The following is an 18,394-nucleotide window of genomic DNA, read 5'->3' as shown; positions in this document are numbered from 1 at the left end:
ACAGAAAATTTTGTCAAAATTTTATTTCTATAGAAAATTTTGTCAAAAATTTATTTCTATAGAAAATTTTGTCAAAATTTTATTTCTATAGAAAATTTTGTCAAAATTTTATTTCTATAGAAAGTTTTGTCAAAAATTTATTTCTATAGAAAATTTTGTCAAAATTTTATTTCTATAGAAACGTTTGTCAAAATTTTATTTCTATGGAACATTTTGTCAAATTTTTATTTCTATCGAAAATTTTGTCAAAATTTTATTTCCATGAAAATTTTGTCAAGATTTTATTCCTATAGAAAATTTTGTAAAAATTTTATTTCTATAGAAAATTTTGTCAAAATTTTATTTCCATAGAAAATTTTGTCAAAATTTTATTTCTATAAAAAATTTTGTCAAAAGTTTATTTCTATAGAAAATTTTGTCAAATTTTTATGTCTACAGAAAATTTTGTAAAAATTTTAGTTCTATAGAAAGTTTCGTCAAAATTTAATGTCTATAGAAAATTTTGTCAAAACTACATTTCTATAAATTTTTTTTCAAAATTTTATTTCAATGGAAATTTTGTCAAATTTTTATTTCTAGAGAAAATGTTGTCAAAATTTTATTTCTATATAACATTTTATCAAAATTGTATTTATATAGAACATTTTATCAAAATTTTATTTATATGGAACATTTTGTCAAAATTTTATTTCTACAGAAAATTATGTCAAAATTTTCAAAATAAATACGACCCAGGTCGAATTTATTTTTAACGGCCCTAAATAACCTTTCGATTTATAATTTTAGAAAAATCAGAGAAAACCTGCTCGGTCTACATGGAGGTTACACCAAAGCATGAACCGATACACACCATATTCATTTCACCTTTGTCTACCCTAAAATACTGCTAGAAATAAGACGCTGATCGAATTTATTTTTTAACGGCCCTAAATAACCTTTCGATTTATAATTTTAGAAAAATCAGAGAAAACCTGCGGTTTCAAGAAGCTGCAGAAATCCAATCGTGAGATCGGTCTACATGGAGGTTACACCAAAGCATGGACCGATAGACACCATATTCATTTCACCTTTGTCTACCCTAAAATACTGCTAGATTTCGAATTTAAGACAAATTGGTTAAAATCTAAGGCTTCTAGAAGTCCAAGACCCCAAATCAGGGGTCGATAGGGGTTATACCAAACAATGGAGCAATAAAAATCATATATCTATTAGTTGTTGTGTAAAATACCTCTAGATTTCCAATTTCCGGCAAATTGGATAACAACTACGGTTCCCAAAAGCCCAAGTAGTCAAATCGAGAGATCGGTCTATATAGACTATATATGGACCGATAAACACAATTTTCGTCACACCAATGTGCAGTTCTTAAATACTTCTAGATTTCCAATTTCAAAAAAATCTTATAAAAATGGCGGTTTCTAATAGCCCAAGGCCCCAATAATAGGGGGGTCGGCTTATATGGGAGCTATATCAAAACCTGGACCGATATAGACCATCTTTGTATTTGACCTGCCTGCGAACAAAAAATAAATCTGTGGCAAATTTAAATACGATAGCGCCGGCTGTAGCGTGATTACAAGAGACAAACAGACAGACGGACATGGTTATATCGTCTTAGAATTTCTCCCTGATAAAGAATTTAAATATAACTTTATATAGTTGAAAATCGATATTTAGACGTGTATTGGACAAGTCCCATCACAAGTTATTCCACAAGAATTGTGTTCTTAAGCGCATATCGAGATTCTCTATTAATTTTGTCCACTTTCGTTGAAGTTCTTATCGACACATTTTAGAAAATACCGTATTTGGTCATTTAAAGTGAAAAATGCATATTATTGTTCATATTGTTTACAGTAGATCAATTCTATAGAATTGGTTTAAATTTTCTATACAGTAGCATACTTTCTTCATGACAAAATTCAACAATAAAAGAGGATAATAATTTGAAAGTTGAAACTGCATAATAAAATCTGATGGAATCATAAAAAAATGAAGAGAAAATTCAAATTCAATTTGTGTCACAATGAACTTGGTTGTGTGAAAGGGGAAAGAGAGATAAAACGAACGTAATTCTTTAAAACAAAATTGTGCATAGAGCAAATGGTGCCAAGCACAGTAATTCTTTGTATTACATTCACAAACCCCAAATTTGATGACAAAAATTTTTCAAGCGCAAAAAATATTCATTTTGACAAAGAGGAAGAAAGGAAGGACGAAACTTTGACAAAAAGGCAAACGATTACCGCGGTTCTATGCAAATCAACACTGGAGAACTATAATCAACTTGCGAACAATCATCAATGCGTCTTTTGGTTAGGGAGGAATGCAATCGTATTTTTCTTTTTGTCTCTTATATCCATAGCAAAAATGCGCACTATACATACATTCAAATAAATTCAAAAAGAAAAAGAACGAGTTTCATTTTTGTAATATCGAGAGAGTAATAAAAATCAAAAGAAAAAAATATGACTTGCATTTTTGGCATAGTGTTTTTTTTTACCGTATTCCTTTTTCATTTGCAAGGCGCCAATTTGACCTGTGCACAAATTAAAGTTCAGCAAATATGATAATAAACGATGAGCAAATGTTTGATATACGTAAATGAATTAAAAACTACTTTCAAATTACAAGCCCGTGTAAAACTCGATGCTTGTGAGTCAATTCTGCATAACTTCCGGATCCAAACAGAACATTTTTTTAAACTTTATTTGTCACGCTTTTTTTCCTAACAGATTTTGCAATCATAGTTCTATTGTTGAATCAGCCTGTTATTTCCTTCTGCTACTGCACTAAGCCGATTAACCCAAAAACTTTTCATATATTACCAGCTAAGTTGATTTATACACAGCCATCTCTAGAAAGTTGGTCTGCAACACAATGGTTAACAAAGCTAATCTTCTACAATTCAAAACAATAAATTTTCATTTTACATTAAAACCACAAGGGGGTTTGCTTTCTCTGACAAAAGAAAACTTTTTACAAAAACATTTAAATGAACAGCAGACCTAGCATACACACATTTTTTAAATCTGTTAGCCTTCTTCTTGCATTTACAGCGAAAACATTTTGACTTTTGTTTTAAGTGTCAAGGTCACTCCTGTGATTAATTAGCAGTTGACAGCAGTGGTGTAGAACTAACAGGGTACACCATGAAACGAGATATGAAAATTAATAAGTACCCCAGTAATAAAGGGAGAGAAAAGTGCAAAATACAGGTGAAGCAAGAACTATAGGAAGTACGAGGTTAGTATGGACAGGATAAGGAAAGGAAATTAGCTGATTTGTCAGGTATTGAAATATAATGTAGAAGTTCTCTGATGACATTTTATACTCTCCATCATAGGATGGGGAGTATAGAAACTTTGTCATTCCGTTCGTAACACATAGAAATATTGATCCCAGACCCCATAAAGTATATATATTCTGGGTCGTGTTATGATTCAGCGATGCAAGCACGCCCGTCAGCCTGTTGAAATCACTCTAACTTCCGAACGAAACAAGCTATCCACTGAAAACTTGGCACAAATAGTCTTTTTTAAGTTAGTCCGATGGTATTGCAAATGTGTCATATCGAACTATTTAGGTGCAGTCCCTCTATAAATCGTCCCAAGATATGGCTGGCGGATATGGTTGCCACAGGTGGTAGAATTCCACCAAAAACGGAAGATTTTTTACTGTTTGGTAGATTTTGCAAAATATTCCTCTCCACACGCAGAGAAGAAACATGATTGCCACAATCATATTCGAAGAGCAAAATAATATGATAGCAGCTATTTTTGCGGCGACCATGTAACATTTTAACCTGCAACCATGTTGGCTCAGTGAACATGGTTCTTAAAAAAAATACAATTGTCCTCATCCTAAATGTTATTATATTGATAAAAAGAATTTTGTTTCCATTAAAAGACAATGGTCACGATCTAAAATGTTATGTTATTCGTCAAAAATGTTTTTCTTCTAGTTAAAAGAACATGGTCACAACCTAAAATGTTTTGATTTTTATGAAAAAACTTTTTTCGTCGTCGAAAAAAGGACGCCACTTGAGAAAAGAAAACACAAAATCAACTTTATTTATTTGTTTTTATTTATTTATAAACTAATTCATTGTTTATTTGTATTTATAATGTCGTGCAAGCAAACTTCACATATTTTTACACACTCTAGTTTGGTTCAATTTCAACAATAAGTAATCATTCCATATTTACTTCGTGACCATCAAATGTACAAACGCAGACATCATGTAACTGCAAATAAAAATAAATTATACCATATATCAAAATGCAGAACAAAAACCAGGTATATTTTTTTCAATTACACTTTCCTTGTTTGTATTCACATAAAACCACGTGCCATTTCTGAATAAATAAATTAACACAAAACACAATAATTCCGTATTCTCCGTCCATTCCAAGAAACAATCAACACACGACTGACGCGCAAAATGAAAATCGTGTGTACCTGTTCAATGTTTTTATAAAATTCTTGTCGCTGCAAAAAAATTAAAAAATTAAATGGTCACGAAAACAATGTACATGGTCTTTATGGCCATGTAATGGTTGTAGACATGTCTATACGTAAACTATAAAAATATTTTTTTCTCTGCAAAAAAGTAAAAAAATTGAATGGTCAGATACATGATTTTCCTGACCATATAATGGTCTCAAATTCTATCATTTAAATAATAGAACATGTTTGCGGCATTTGAGAACCATTTAAATGCTTATTGCCAACATATATTTTTCTCCGCTCGAAAATTATTTTTACAAAGACAAAATACATGGTTTTCGCGACAATTACATACTCTAAATAAGCATTAAATGGATGCGGCAACCATGTCCAAACATGTTTTTTCTGTGCGTGCAACTAAGATGTACTTCAATTTTTATAGAAATACGATTTTGACACATTTTCTATAGAAAATTTTTGTCACAATTTTCTACGGAAAAACATTTTTACAACATTTTCTGAAGAAAAGCTTTTGACAAAATGTTCTATAGAAATAAAATTTTGACAAAATTACGTACAGAAATAAATTTTTAACAAAATTTTCTATAGAAAAAAATTTGACGAAATGTTCTGGATAAAATTTTGACAAAATTTTCTATAGAAACGAATTTTGACAAAATTTTCTATCGAAATAAAATTTTGACAAAATTTTCTATGGAAATAAAATTTTGACAAAATCTTCTATAGAAATAAAATTTTGACAAAATCTTCTATAGAAATAAAATTTTGACAACATTTTCTATAGAATTAAAATTTTGACAAAAATTTCTATATAAATAAAATTTTGACAAAATTTTCTACAGAAATAAAATTTTGACAAAATTTTCTATAGAAATAAAATTTTGGCAAAAAAAATGACAAAAACATTTTTACAACATTTTCTGAAGAAAAACTTTTGACAAAATTTTCTATAGAAATACAATTTTGACAAAATTACGTACAGAAATAAATTTTTAACAAAATTTTCTATAGAAAAAAAATTTGACGAAATATTCTGGAGAGATAAAATTTTGACATAATTTTCTATAGAAACGAATTTTGACAAAATTTTCTATCGAAATAAAATTTTGACAAAATTTTCTATCGAAATAAAATTTTGAGAAAATTTTCTATAGAAAAAAATTTTCACAAACTTTTGTATGGAAAAAATTTAAAAACAAAAACATCTACAGGAAATAATTTGACAAAATTTTCTATAGAAAAATATATTGACAAAATAAAATTTTGACAAAATTTTCTATAGAAATAAAATTTTTAGAAAATTGTCTATAGAAAAAAAATTTCACAAACTTTTTTATGGAAAAAAATTAAAAACAAAAAAATCTACAGGAAAAAAATTGACAAAATTTTCTATAGAAAAATATATTGACAAAATTTTCAATAGAAAAACAAAATTGACAAAATTTTCTATCAAAAAAAAAAAAATTGGCGAATTTTGACTAAATTTTTCTATAGAAAAAAAAAATTGACAAAATTTTCTATAGAAAAAAAAATTTTGACAAAATTTTCCTATGAAATAAAATGTTTACAAAATTTTCTTGAGAAATAAAATTTTATCAAAATTTTCTATAGAGGTTAATTTTACCAAGATTTTCTATAGAGGTAAATTTTGACTATAGTTGCTATAGAGGTAAATTTTGACAATAGTTGCTATAGAAGTTAATTTTGTCTAGATTTTCTACAGAAATAAAATTTTGACAAAAGTTTTAAGAGAACTAAAATTTTGCGAAATTTTCTAGAGAATCAAATTTTTGATCAAAAATTTTAAAATAAAACTTTGTATATTTGGTATAGTTTTAGTAAAATTTTAGATTTAGGTAGATTATATTTTGCACAAGCGGCAACTGTACTTGTGGAGCCTATTGGACGAGCAAATTTCGTAAGATCCGGTTGAAAATCGGTACGTGGTGCTAGTAGATGCCCTCTAACAACCACGAAAAAATTGGTCCATATGGGACCATACTTATACATAATCCCCATATAAACCAATTCCCAGATTTTGTTTGCGAAGCCTCTTGGAGGATCTCATATCATCCGCTTATTATATAACAATTTTTTTTTACCAAATTTTTAAATAAAAAATAAAATGTTATCAAAATTTTCCATAGAAATAAAATGTTGGCAAAATGTTTTAGTCTAATAGAATTTTGACAAAATTTTCTACAGAAATAAAATGTAGACAAAATTTTTTATAGAAATTAAATTTTGACAAACTTTTCTTTAGAAATAAAATGTTGACAAAATTTTATATAGAAATAAAATTTTGACAAAATTCTATATAGAAATAATAAAATTTTTACAAAATTTTTATAAAACTTTTTAAAATTAAAATTTTTAATTTTTGTGTAAGTTGATAGTATCAAAGCCCACTGTGAGTATGTTCTGCCTTTTTTCTCGAGGTGTTTTTTATTAGTATGCATGAAAAAATAAAGAACACATACACACACCAGTAGCAAATTTTCAAAGGTACACTGTTAGAAAAATATGTTTTTCATATGTTCCGATATAAACAAAATGTGTTTCGGGCACGATTTTAAACCACAATATATTTAAGTGCGAACATGTAATGTTCCTAAACTAACACTAAATGTTTGGGACATCTATGTTAATATGTTAGAATATATTATGTTTGGGGCATGAATGTTTCATAAAAATAATATGTGTGAATGCAAACATATATAAATTTACAAATTTCGAGTAATCATATATATGTTGTGATATTTTATTCAAAGCGACAGAGAGAGTATAGAGAGAGAAATAGAGTTGGAAACCGGGAGAGTTGACGAAAGATATCAACATAACACAGCGAAAGAATCAAAAGACAACAATTTCTGTGAAACCGCTTGTATGTTGTTTCGGAAAACTGTTTTATGATCAGGCCAAAAATTTGATATGCTTAAGTCTAAATATTATTTAATTTGAATAAAGAGAATAGACATTCGGAACCAAGAGAATAGACATTTGAAAAACAAACAGCATATGTTTTCGCCTTGAGAGCAGCATTTTATGTATGTGTGAACATGTGTTTTGTTTATCATTTTGACATTATGGGCACAATTTTTCGTTAAAATAAATCAGGGGTCTTCATAAAAATAACGAAAGGGCATTATACTCTTTTTAGAGTTGGGACAGTAAAATGAAATAAGGAGGAAATAGTGAAAAATTACACAGTAAAATGTAAAAAAACAAACTTGAGTTCCTCTTTATTAAAAAGTAGTCCACGAGGAGTTGACGGACACCATCAAATATAAAAGCGGGCATTAAGTTCGAGTTTTGCAGCTAAAACAATTTAAAAAGTTTATTTTCTTTAAAATGAATTATTAAAGACAAATAAAAGGAATTTTAGAGCGATGGTGTTAAATGCTAGTAAAAAACTGTTCACTCCTAAATAAATTTATGTTTATATTATAAAATTATGTATGTATGTTTATACTCGACTCCACGTTCTTTTGTTAGTTTTTGAATTCCTTCCAAATTTTAAAGTTTTGTACATAAACAGTTTTTTATTAAAAAATTGTTATTTTTGCAATAAAAAATAATATTTTAAGCAAAAATCAGTCAATTTCGTTTATATCAAGCACTGTTACTGACTATAAATATTTAATAACACACATTTCGAAGTTTCATTTAAAAAAAATTAATATAGTATAAATATAAACGTGTAAATTAAAAAAAAAAAAAAAAGAAACAAAAAAAAAAGTTCGGTCGGATCAGGGATTGAACCCACGACCCTTTGCATGCAAGGCAGACATGCTAACCACTGCTCCACGCGGCAAACAAATGTATGTTTCTGTTAAATAATGTTATGTTTGCATGGGCTCGTGGGCGCTGCAAACTATGCTATATAAATGTAACTTAAAACGATAATTATCTACTGGTGGCTATAACAGCTACGTAGCCCAGTGGATAGAGTGTTGGCTTACAAACTGTATGGTCCTCGGTTCGATTCTCCGTGCAGGCGAAAGGTAAAATTTAAAAAAAATTATAAAAGTGAATAATTTCTTCAACATTATTTGTATTACAGAAAAAGGTGCCAATAACTAAAAAATTTCGTGGAAGTGAAAACTACGAGTATGTTAGGGAATGAGCACAAACGTGTTTGGGAAAAATTCTTCCAAGCATATAATATTTTTGGCTCAAAGTGCTTCCAAACATATAATATGTTCACATAAAACAAAAATATTAATGTTTCGACAGTATGCAATAATATATGTGCTTCCTGCAAAATATGTTTGGAACATATGTTAAAGAAGCGATTTTTTTGAGGGTGTATGTTTGCTTTTTTATATACATCGCTTTTATTTTTTATTTTCGGCGTATATTTTTGTAGAAATATACTTTTTTCTATGGAAGTGAAAAAGTCAACAGGCACATGTTCAAATATCCGCGGTGGTAAACATTTTTAATTTAATTTTCATTTTTTTTTTTAATTTTCTTTTTGGCGACATTTTATTGTCCAAAATTTAAATTTTGGGCTTTATACCCCCAAATTGCTTATTTTCTAATACTAGTCAAAAAGAACTTCAACGGAAGTGGAAAAATTAATGGAAGATCCTGGCATTGTCGTAAAACGAAATGTTCATGAATAATTCCAATTGAACAACTTCCAATTTTTTTGCTGTGTATTAGTTTTATTTTTCTAAATTAAATTAATATAATTGACATCTAGATTTCCTTTAATTGATTCAATAGGCCTCGTATTCATTTTAATGACAACATCAGCAATATGTTAAACCATAGAGAAGCATTGAAGTACGTGGTCCTCTAATGGTCAACATTACTAGCACAATACAATTTAAGGTGTCAGTGTGGTGAACGTGTATGTGTTTAGAGGAAAGCAAAAATCCCACTTAAAAAGGACCAAAGCATTCAAGCCAGAAGAGAACATATGCATGGTTTAGTGTAGCAATTAAATTCCTACCAATGCCTTTCATATTGTTTTTGCAGGACTATAAATCATACACCCACAGAAAAACTACTTTCTTTCCGAACGAATTTGTAGATAAACGAAATTTTCGTTTAATGTATAGTATTTTCTATGGGAGAAAATAATCCTGGGTGTATGTCAAGAAGTACAATTTTTGTCTCTAATTTGTTTCAATTTCCCTAAAACAAAATGTATAAGTTAGTCCAAAGCTAGGGTATAAAGGATGAAGGATATGTCGCCCACAGAGTCCGATATGCGAAATTAAAATCATACATTTAGATCAATAATTTCCCACATAAATCAACAGTAAATTTCGGTCCTGAATTATGTTAAAAGGATATTTGCATTCAATTTGCGTGAGGACTTGGAAAAGAAATTCGATCATCTTGAGGGAGAGGTATGTTCTATGAGATTTTTATTTATATAGAATTTGTTACCTCAAATGTCATAACAAAGTCCCTAAAAATCTTAAACTTTATTAAAACCCCGATCGATTTTCCATAATTTTTTTATACGCAGCAAAGACAATTCTTATGGTGCTGAGTATTTATCCTATGTGGGTATTTAAAATTTGGACAAAGTTTTTATAATCGTTACGACGGGAATGGGCCAAAATACCGCAGAGATACTTTCGTGAATCGTTTGATGGCTTTGTCTAACATGCGAATCGTGCGAAAGGCTCCCAATTCGAACAAATCCCAACTGTTACTAAAATTTCATATTACTTGTGACATTGTTTGCTTTTGAAAAATTAAATTAAAAATTTGTATTTTGATGGATTAAATGTCTGCCAGTTCACAATAGGTATGATGTTTCCATAGATTGTGTTTATTTTTTAAGATTTGCATACACTGAAAAAAAAAATATTTACATGATATTAAAGATTACGCAACCTCAATTTTAGGATGAGCTATTTACACACTATTAAGGAGAACTCTCTTTAAAATAATTAAATTTTTTATTAAAAGAAAGTTTAAAATCTTTGCTCCACAATTTTTATATCCTCCACCATAGGATGGGGGTATATTAACTTTGTCATTCCGTTTGTAACACATCGAAATATTGCTCTAAGACCCCATAAAGTATATATATTCTGGGTCGTGGTGAAATTCTGAGTCGATCTGAGAATGTCCGTCCGTCCGTCCGTCTGTTGAAATCAATCTAACTTCCGAACGAAACAAGCTATCGACTTGAAACTTGGCACAAGTGGTTTTTATTGATGTAGGTCGGATGGTATTGAAAATGGGCCATATCGGTCCACTTTTACGTATAGCCCCCATATAAACCGACCCCCAAATTTCGCTTGCGAGGCCTCTAAGAGAAGCAAATTTCATCCGATCCGGCTGAAATTTGGTACATGGTGTTAGTATATGGTCTGTAACAACCATGCAAAAATTGGTCCATTTCGGTCCATAATTATATATAGCCCCCATAGAAACCGATCCCCAAATTTCGCATGCGAGGCCTCTAAGAGAAGCAAATTTCATCCGATCCGGCTGAAATTTGGTACTTGGTGTTAGTATATGGTCTCTAACAACCATGCAAAAATTGGTCCACATCGGTCCATAATTACATATAGCCCCCATATAAACCGATCCCCCGATTTGTCCTCCGGAGCCCCTTGGAGGAGCAAAATTCATCCGATACGGTTGAAATTTGGAACGTGGTGTTAGTATGTGGTCTCTAACAAACACGCAAGAATTGGTCCATATCGGTCCATAATTATATATATAGCCTCCATATAAATCGATCCCCGGAACCTCTTGGAGAAGAAAAATTCATCCGTTGAAATTTGCACGTGGTGTTAGTATATGGCCGCTAATAACCATGCCAACATCGGTCCATATAGGTCTATAGTTATATATAGCCGATCCGCAATCACACAAAAATTGGTCCATATCGGTTCATAATCATGGTTGCCACTCGAGCCAAAAATAATCTACCAAAATTTTACTTCTATAGAAAATTTTGTCAACACATATGGACTACCTTGCAATTTAAAAGACGGTGTTAGGAAGATTTAAGATACCTTGCCATCGGCAAGTGTTACCGCAACCCAAGTAATTCGATTGTGGATGACAGTCTTCAGTAGAAGTTTCTACCCAATCCATGGTGGAGGGTACATAAACTTCGGCCTGGCCGAACATACGGCCGTATGTACTTGTTTTTCATTAAATATAGGACACACATTTTGAAAATTTACGTACCTTCGTTAAAGTTGCGTGTCTTTAAACTAAGGCAAATTTTCCTTAAAGTAAAGAATCACATTTTTGATTTAAAGAAATCGTCCTTAAATTAACTGAAATATTGAATCTTTAGATTTAAGATAAAACGTTTCAAATATAGGCTAAAACTTATTTTGAGGATTTAGCATATTTGGTTTAAAGTTTTTTGGAATTAAGAAAATATTTTTTACTTCGTGGTATCCGTCATAATTTGGATTTTTAAACTGGCATTTGTTTGTACGTGAATAGCTTTATTAATATACCGGAAAAATAGAATGAAAATTCGATAAATGAGATCTGTATCCTAAATTTAATTTTATAACAGTTTGGCTAATAAGTCCCCGGTCTAACAAAGAAAAACACATTTTTGGTCAAAATTCGTTTTTATTATTCAACATAGTTCCCTTCAAGAGCGATACAATGATTATAACGACCTTCCAATTTTTTGATACCATTTTGGTAGTACTCCTTCGGTTTTGCCTCAAAATAGGCCTCAGTTTCGGCGATCACCTCTTCATTGCAGCCAAATTTTTTCCCTACGAGCATCCTTTTGAGGTCCTAGAACAAGAAAAAGTCGCTGGGGGCCAAATCTGGAGAATACGGTGGGTGTGGAAGCAATTCGAAGCCCAACTCATGAATTTTTGCCATCGTTCTCAATGACTTGTGGCACGGTGCGTTGTCTTGGAGGAACAACACTTTTTGCCGCGATTTCGAACTTCGAAAGCGCCAATAACGCCATATAATAGTAACTGTTGATGGATTTTCCCTTCTCAAGATAATCGATAAAAATTATTCCATGTCCATCCCAAAAATCAGAGGCCATTACTATGCCAGCGGACTTTTGAGTCTTTCCACGCTTCGGAGACGGTTCACCGGTCGCTGACCACTCAGCCGACTGTCGATTGGACTCAGGAGTGTAGTGATGGAGCCATGTTTCATCTATTGTCCCATATCGACGGAAAAACTCGGGTGTATTACGATTTAAAAGCAGCAAACACCGCTCAGAATCATATACACGTTGTTGTTTTTGGTCAAATGTGAGCTCGCGCGGCACCCATTTTGCACAGAGCTTCCGCATATCCAAATATTGATGAATGATATGACCAACACGTTCCTTTGATATCTTTAAGGCCTCTGCTATATCGATCAACTTCATTTTAGGGTCATTCAAAATCATTTTGTGGATTTTTTTGGATGTTTTCGTCGGTAACCACCTCTTTCGGGGGTTTACTGCGTTCACCGCCCTCCGTGCTCATTTCACCACGCTTGAATTTTGCATACCAATCAATTATTGTTGATTTCCCTGGGGCAGAGTCCGGAAACTCATTATCAAGCCAAGTTTTTGCTTCCAACGTATTTTTTCCCTTCAGAAAACAGTATTTTATCAAAACACGAAATTCCTTTTTTCCATTTTTTTTTCACAATAACAAAAGTTGCTTCACAAAAGACGCTCTATCTCACAAACTAATTGACTTACAGACGTCAAATTTTGAGACGAATCATTTGAAGGTTGGTACTATATAAAAATAATATGCATTTAATACTAGCGACGCCATCTATGTGTCATACCGGGGACTTATCAGCCAACATGTTAGATTCTAAATTTAACGCCAGAAATGTCGCAAAAAATTTCCTTATTTTAAAGAACCCGCATCTTTGGCTCGGAATCAATACCAAAATCGTTAAAGGAAGGTCAAAATCTTTGGATCCAAGCAATTTTTTTTGGAGGGTAGATTTGAGCGTTACTCAATGCTCTGAAGTTTAACAACTTAAAATCGTAATTTAACCATTATTGCTTATTACCAAATACTACAAATATATGCTGAAAATTGTCCATATATCTGGACAAGGGCTTACGGAAGGACAGGTATGGATCGACTCAAGAAGTAATTTGCAGCTGTTCAGTACAATATTTCTCACAGACACATTTTCATTCAAAGCTATTTTACTACGAACTCAGTTATATTTATTCTCTTTCACTTCCATACAAATGCCCTGTGTACGTGTTTGTAGGTCTTGGACATCTTTATGGCTAATACAAATAATAAAAAAATAACAATAATTAAAAGAATTTATTCATCGGACTGACTAAACTTTTTCCTTATACATTTGTTTTAGACAATAACCCAAAGATTTTGCGACTCTATGGAACTAATTTTTTTTTGCTCACAGCAAAAAAATGAAAATTCATTCACATGTCCCTCTACATAATAGAATATTTCCCATAGAAGTGTGGTAAAACGACATATGAACTAATTCTAGTCAATAATTTATTGACTGCATGACAAGCTAACTTCCTCCTTCTATTCAGCAAAATTAGTTCACTTGCGTAATAGCCATGGGACGTGTTTATTAGACCAACGAATAACGTGACCAATGCTATTTCAAATGGATTTACAGCAGCAAAATGAATAAGAGAATAAAACAAATGTCATAGTTATTTACTTGAATTAGAAGTTCTGGCAAAGATTGAGTTTAATCATAAAATTATACATTTATTTTTGTTGTGAGATAGTTTTGAAGAATTTTTTTTTTAAGGATATTGGATTAAGAATGGTGTGAAGAATAAAATGCTGTTACTTTATTAGTTATTTATTTATTTTTTTTGTTTTGTCGACTCAGGAATACTAATAGTTTTTTGTTAGGATTTAATACAAGGACTTTAGTTCACTTAATACAAGCCCGAAAAAAGAGTCGCAAGCAACCCAAATGTTTGTTTCCGAAGTCGGTTTCTTGTTTTCTACTTCGAAGGCTCCACGAGAATTTCAAAGAATACAACAAAAAACTGCCTTGTTTCATAATGAAGTAAAAGGCCCAAATGGAATATTTAATTTCATCCAAAAAAGTGACACATAGTATTTAATTAAAAAAATATCAGAAATAATATCAAATTTTTTTGTATTTGTTCGAATTGACTATCTTTGGCACGGATAATTTCCTTCAGACGACCCACAAAGCCATAACACGTGGCTCTGCGGTATATTGGCCCATTCCCGATACTTTGTTTTTTTTTTAAGTGCCAACTTTAGTCTCCACAATGCCCCTGGTCTGTCTTTATGATATTTTCCAGTTAATATTCTGCATTTATTTTGACCCCACGGAGCGGTTAAGGCCCGGTATGGCGACCCACACTACTTCAGGTTTAGATTTTAAGCCGACCTTTATGGCAAGTAATCTCCTGAGATCTTTCTGTTCAAGCCTTTTTTGTGCATCAGTGAGCTCTTGCCCGTTTTCTTCAAGTTAATTTTTCAATATGTATTGCAAATGTTCTCATAGTACGTTCAGCTCCCAAGCAAGTATTCTTCTACTGCAATGTGCATTTTGATCAAATCTGGCCTACACCTTTCGGAACTTTCCCGGTGTTGTTACCATTTGTTTTTCGTCCACTTTTTGGACGCGATGCAACACTGCCATTATCAAGCGAAGCATCTCTTGGGATCTTTCTGTTCTAGCTTTTTTTTTGTGCATCAGTGAGCTCTTGCTCGTTTTCTCCAAGGCTAGAACAGAAAGATCCCAGGAGATGCTTCGCTTGATACTGACATGATACTGGCAATGTTGCATCGCGTCCAAATGGTAACAACACCAGGAATGGTACGAAAAGCAAAATATTTATTCTAATTTAAATGGTAGAGACCAATTTCGATAGTCGTTTGTGGTTTTCCTGTCAAATATAAACCAATACACTGCAGTGCTGCCATAACGAATAACTTAATTTCTGAATGCAATTGATTAAAATGCCCTTGGAAGCTTATAAACAATACAATGAATTTGTTCCAAAAATATTTCTTTTTAAGAGCATCCCAGTATCCTTCATCTAATTTCTCCACTTCCGATAACGTGTGTTAGACCAGACTTAAAAAAATGCGCTATTTGGCCATTTGAGGACAAAATGTAAATTTTTGGACAGTTAAATGTTGCAAAACGGAATAGCAAATCCATAAAAATTAAAAAAAAAAGAAAAACAATAAAAATAAAATTAAAAATTTAATTTCACTTCAATGGAACTTCTTTTGAAAAGGGTTTGCAAATTACGAGAAGTTTTAATTTTTTATTGAGTTTAACGTGTTAATACTTCGAATTCAATGGCGTTTGTGTCTTAGTGTGTGGAGATGCTCTGTTATGGTGTGAACAAACCCAGGTTCAAAACCCGGTCGTAAACGCAAATGATGACAAGTATATACGGCCGTAAGTTCGGTCAGGCCGAATCTTATGTACACTCCACCATGGATTGCGTAGAAACTTCTACTAAAAACTGTCATCCACAATCGAATTACTTGGATTGCGCTAACACTTGCCGATGGCAAGGTATCTTAAAACTTCTTAACACCGTAATTTAAATTGTAACTTAGTCCATACGGGGTATATATTAAGCAAAAACGCCCGATTAAATACGTATATAATTCAGTTTGACAAAATTTTCCATGGAAATAAAATTTTGACACAATTTTCTATAGAAATAAAATTTTGACACAATTTTCCATAGAAATAAAATTTTGACAAAATTTTCTATAGGAATAAAATTTTGACAAAATTTTCTATAGAAATAAAATTTTGACAAAAATTTTTATAGAAATAAAAATTTGACATAATTTTCTATAGAAATAAAATTTCGACAAAATTTTCTATAGAAATAAAATTTTGACACATTTTTCAATAGAAATAAAATTTTGACAAAATTTTCTATGGAAATAAAATTTTGACAAAATTTTCTATAGAAATAAAATTTGGACAAAATTTTCTATAGAAATAAAATTCTGACAAAAAATTTTTATAGAAATAAAATTTTGACAAAATGTTCAATAAAAATAAAATTTTGACAAAATTTTCAATAGAAATAAAATTTTGACAAAATTTTCAATAGAAATAAAATTTTGACAAAATTTTCTATAGAAATAAAATTTTGACAAAATTTTTTATAGGAATAAAATTTTGACAAGAATTTCCATAAAAATAAAATTTTGACAAACTTTTCTATAAAAATAAAATTTTGACAAAATTTTCTATAGAAATAAAATTTTGACAAAATTTTCAATAGAAATAAAATTTTGACACAAGTTTCCATAGAAATAAAATTTTGACAAAATTTTCTATAGAAATAAAATTTTGGCAAAATTTACTATAGAAATAAAAATTTGACAAAATTTTAAATAGAGATAAAATTTTCTATAGAAATAAAATTTTGACAAAATTTTCTATAGAAATAAAAATTTGACAAAATTTTATATAGAAATACAATTTTTACAAAATTTTCTATAGAGATAAAATTTTGACAAAATTTTCTATAGAAATAAAATTTTGGTAGATTATTTTTGGATTTTGATAGAATAATTTTTTAAGATGTTGACTTTATAGAAAATTTAGTTAAAATTTTATTTATGTAGAAGCATTTGTCAAACTTCCATTTCATATTCATATTTGATTTGTTTAGAAAATTTTATTTTGTATAGGAAATTGTATCAAAATTTTATTCTTAGAGAAAATTTTGTCAACGTTTTATTCATAGAGGAGATTTTGTAAAATTTTTATGCCAACAGAAAATTTTGTCAAATTTTTATGTCAACAGAAAATTTTGTCGAATTTTTATTCCTAGAGAAAATTTTGTCAAAATTTTATTCCTAAAGAAAATTTGTGTAGTACATCTTAAGTGGAGACGAATATTTTGCAAAAAAAAAAAAAAAAAAACAAAACATCAAGAATTCTACCAATCTGTCAAACAATCTAACATTACCAACTTTGGCACCTGTGATTACAAGCCCATGTTAGATTGATTGGAGATGATACAAATTTGCACTACTTAAGGATCTAGACTACTTTTTTGGAAGCTCTTTATTTTTTTTTTTTTTTTGATGGACCATAACAGTCCACTATGGATTATACGAATGTTGGAAAATTTTAATTCGAATGTTTTTGATTTGTGACAATTAAGGTAATATATAAATACAATTTTTGTTGTCTTGAAAATTCATGAAACATTGAAATATATGAAAAAATCTCCGATATTTATGTATGTAATTATATTGTACGAGTATTAAGATTCTCTAGTTAAAATTAATATTTTTACTTAATTTATTTATTTTTACTAATAAATAATTGTACTTACTTCTTTGGTCCATCATTGATGCTGCTGCAACGTCCTTGCACTAAAAACAGAGATCCCCGGTCAGCATTCAATAGAATTGAGACGTTTTGTAAAATCTTGTGGCACAGACTACGAACTTCCAGTTCATTGCAAATGTCCTTTACCTGATGATGACGATAATGATAAGGACGATGATGTGGATGATAAAATTAATGACCATGGCATAAAGTAACATTATCAGGCAATATATTTTCCACAAGAAACAGTTCAACATTCAAATATCATTCAGCATCAATGAATCAGTGGTGTCATTTCACCATCATCGCAACAGAACAGAAAGAACAGCAACCAGCAACAAGACACCATCAAAAGTTAGTCCAAAAGATATCAATGACACCATTTGTATGACATTAATGAACATTATCACGACCATCAGTGGTAATGGTGGAAGTGTCAGTGTGACGTTTATAGCCAGCATGTCCAACATGGCCCATATATCCAGGCATTGTTACAGTAGAGATAGAGTATCACAATGTCCAGGACATAACAAATGATGGTTATTTTCCAGATGACATTCGTTCGGAGAGAACGTTATCGTGAAACCGAAATCGTAGAGAGAAAAGCCAAAGTCAATGTAAAAAATCCGAAATGTTA

General features: G+C 30.6%; 1 protein-coding gene across 8 annotated transcripts in view; it reads right to left on the bottom strand.

The window, feature by feature from the left end:
• Positions 1 to 18,394, bottom strand: part of Pde11 (Phosphodiesterase 11) — a 355,629-nt gene that overhangs the window by 48,558 nt on the left and 288,677 nt on the right. For all 8 annotated transcript variants that reach the window (XM_075296862.1, XM_075296864.1, XM_075296859.1 and 5 more), the window contains one exon: positions 17,762 to 17,904. In XM_075296862.1, coding sequence (XP_075152977.1) covers positions 17,762 to 17,904 — 143 coding nt within the window. The remainder of the gene's footprint in view (positions 1 to 17,761; positions 17,905 to 18,394) is intronic.

This window comes from Haematobia irritans, chromosome 2, assembly GCF_050003625.1.
Source record: "Haematobia irritans isolate KBUSLIRL chromosome 2, ASM5000362v1, whole genome shotgun sequence".
In the NCBI taxonomy this organism is placed as follows: Eukaryota; Metazoa; Arthropoda; class Insecta; order Diptera; family Muscidae; genus Haematobia; species Haematobia irritans.
This window is presented reverse-complemented; position numbering and strand designations above follow the sequence as displayed.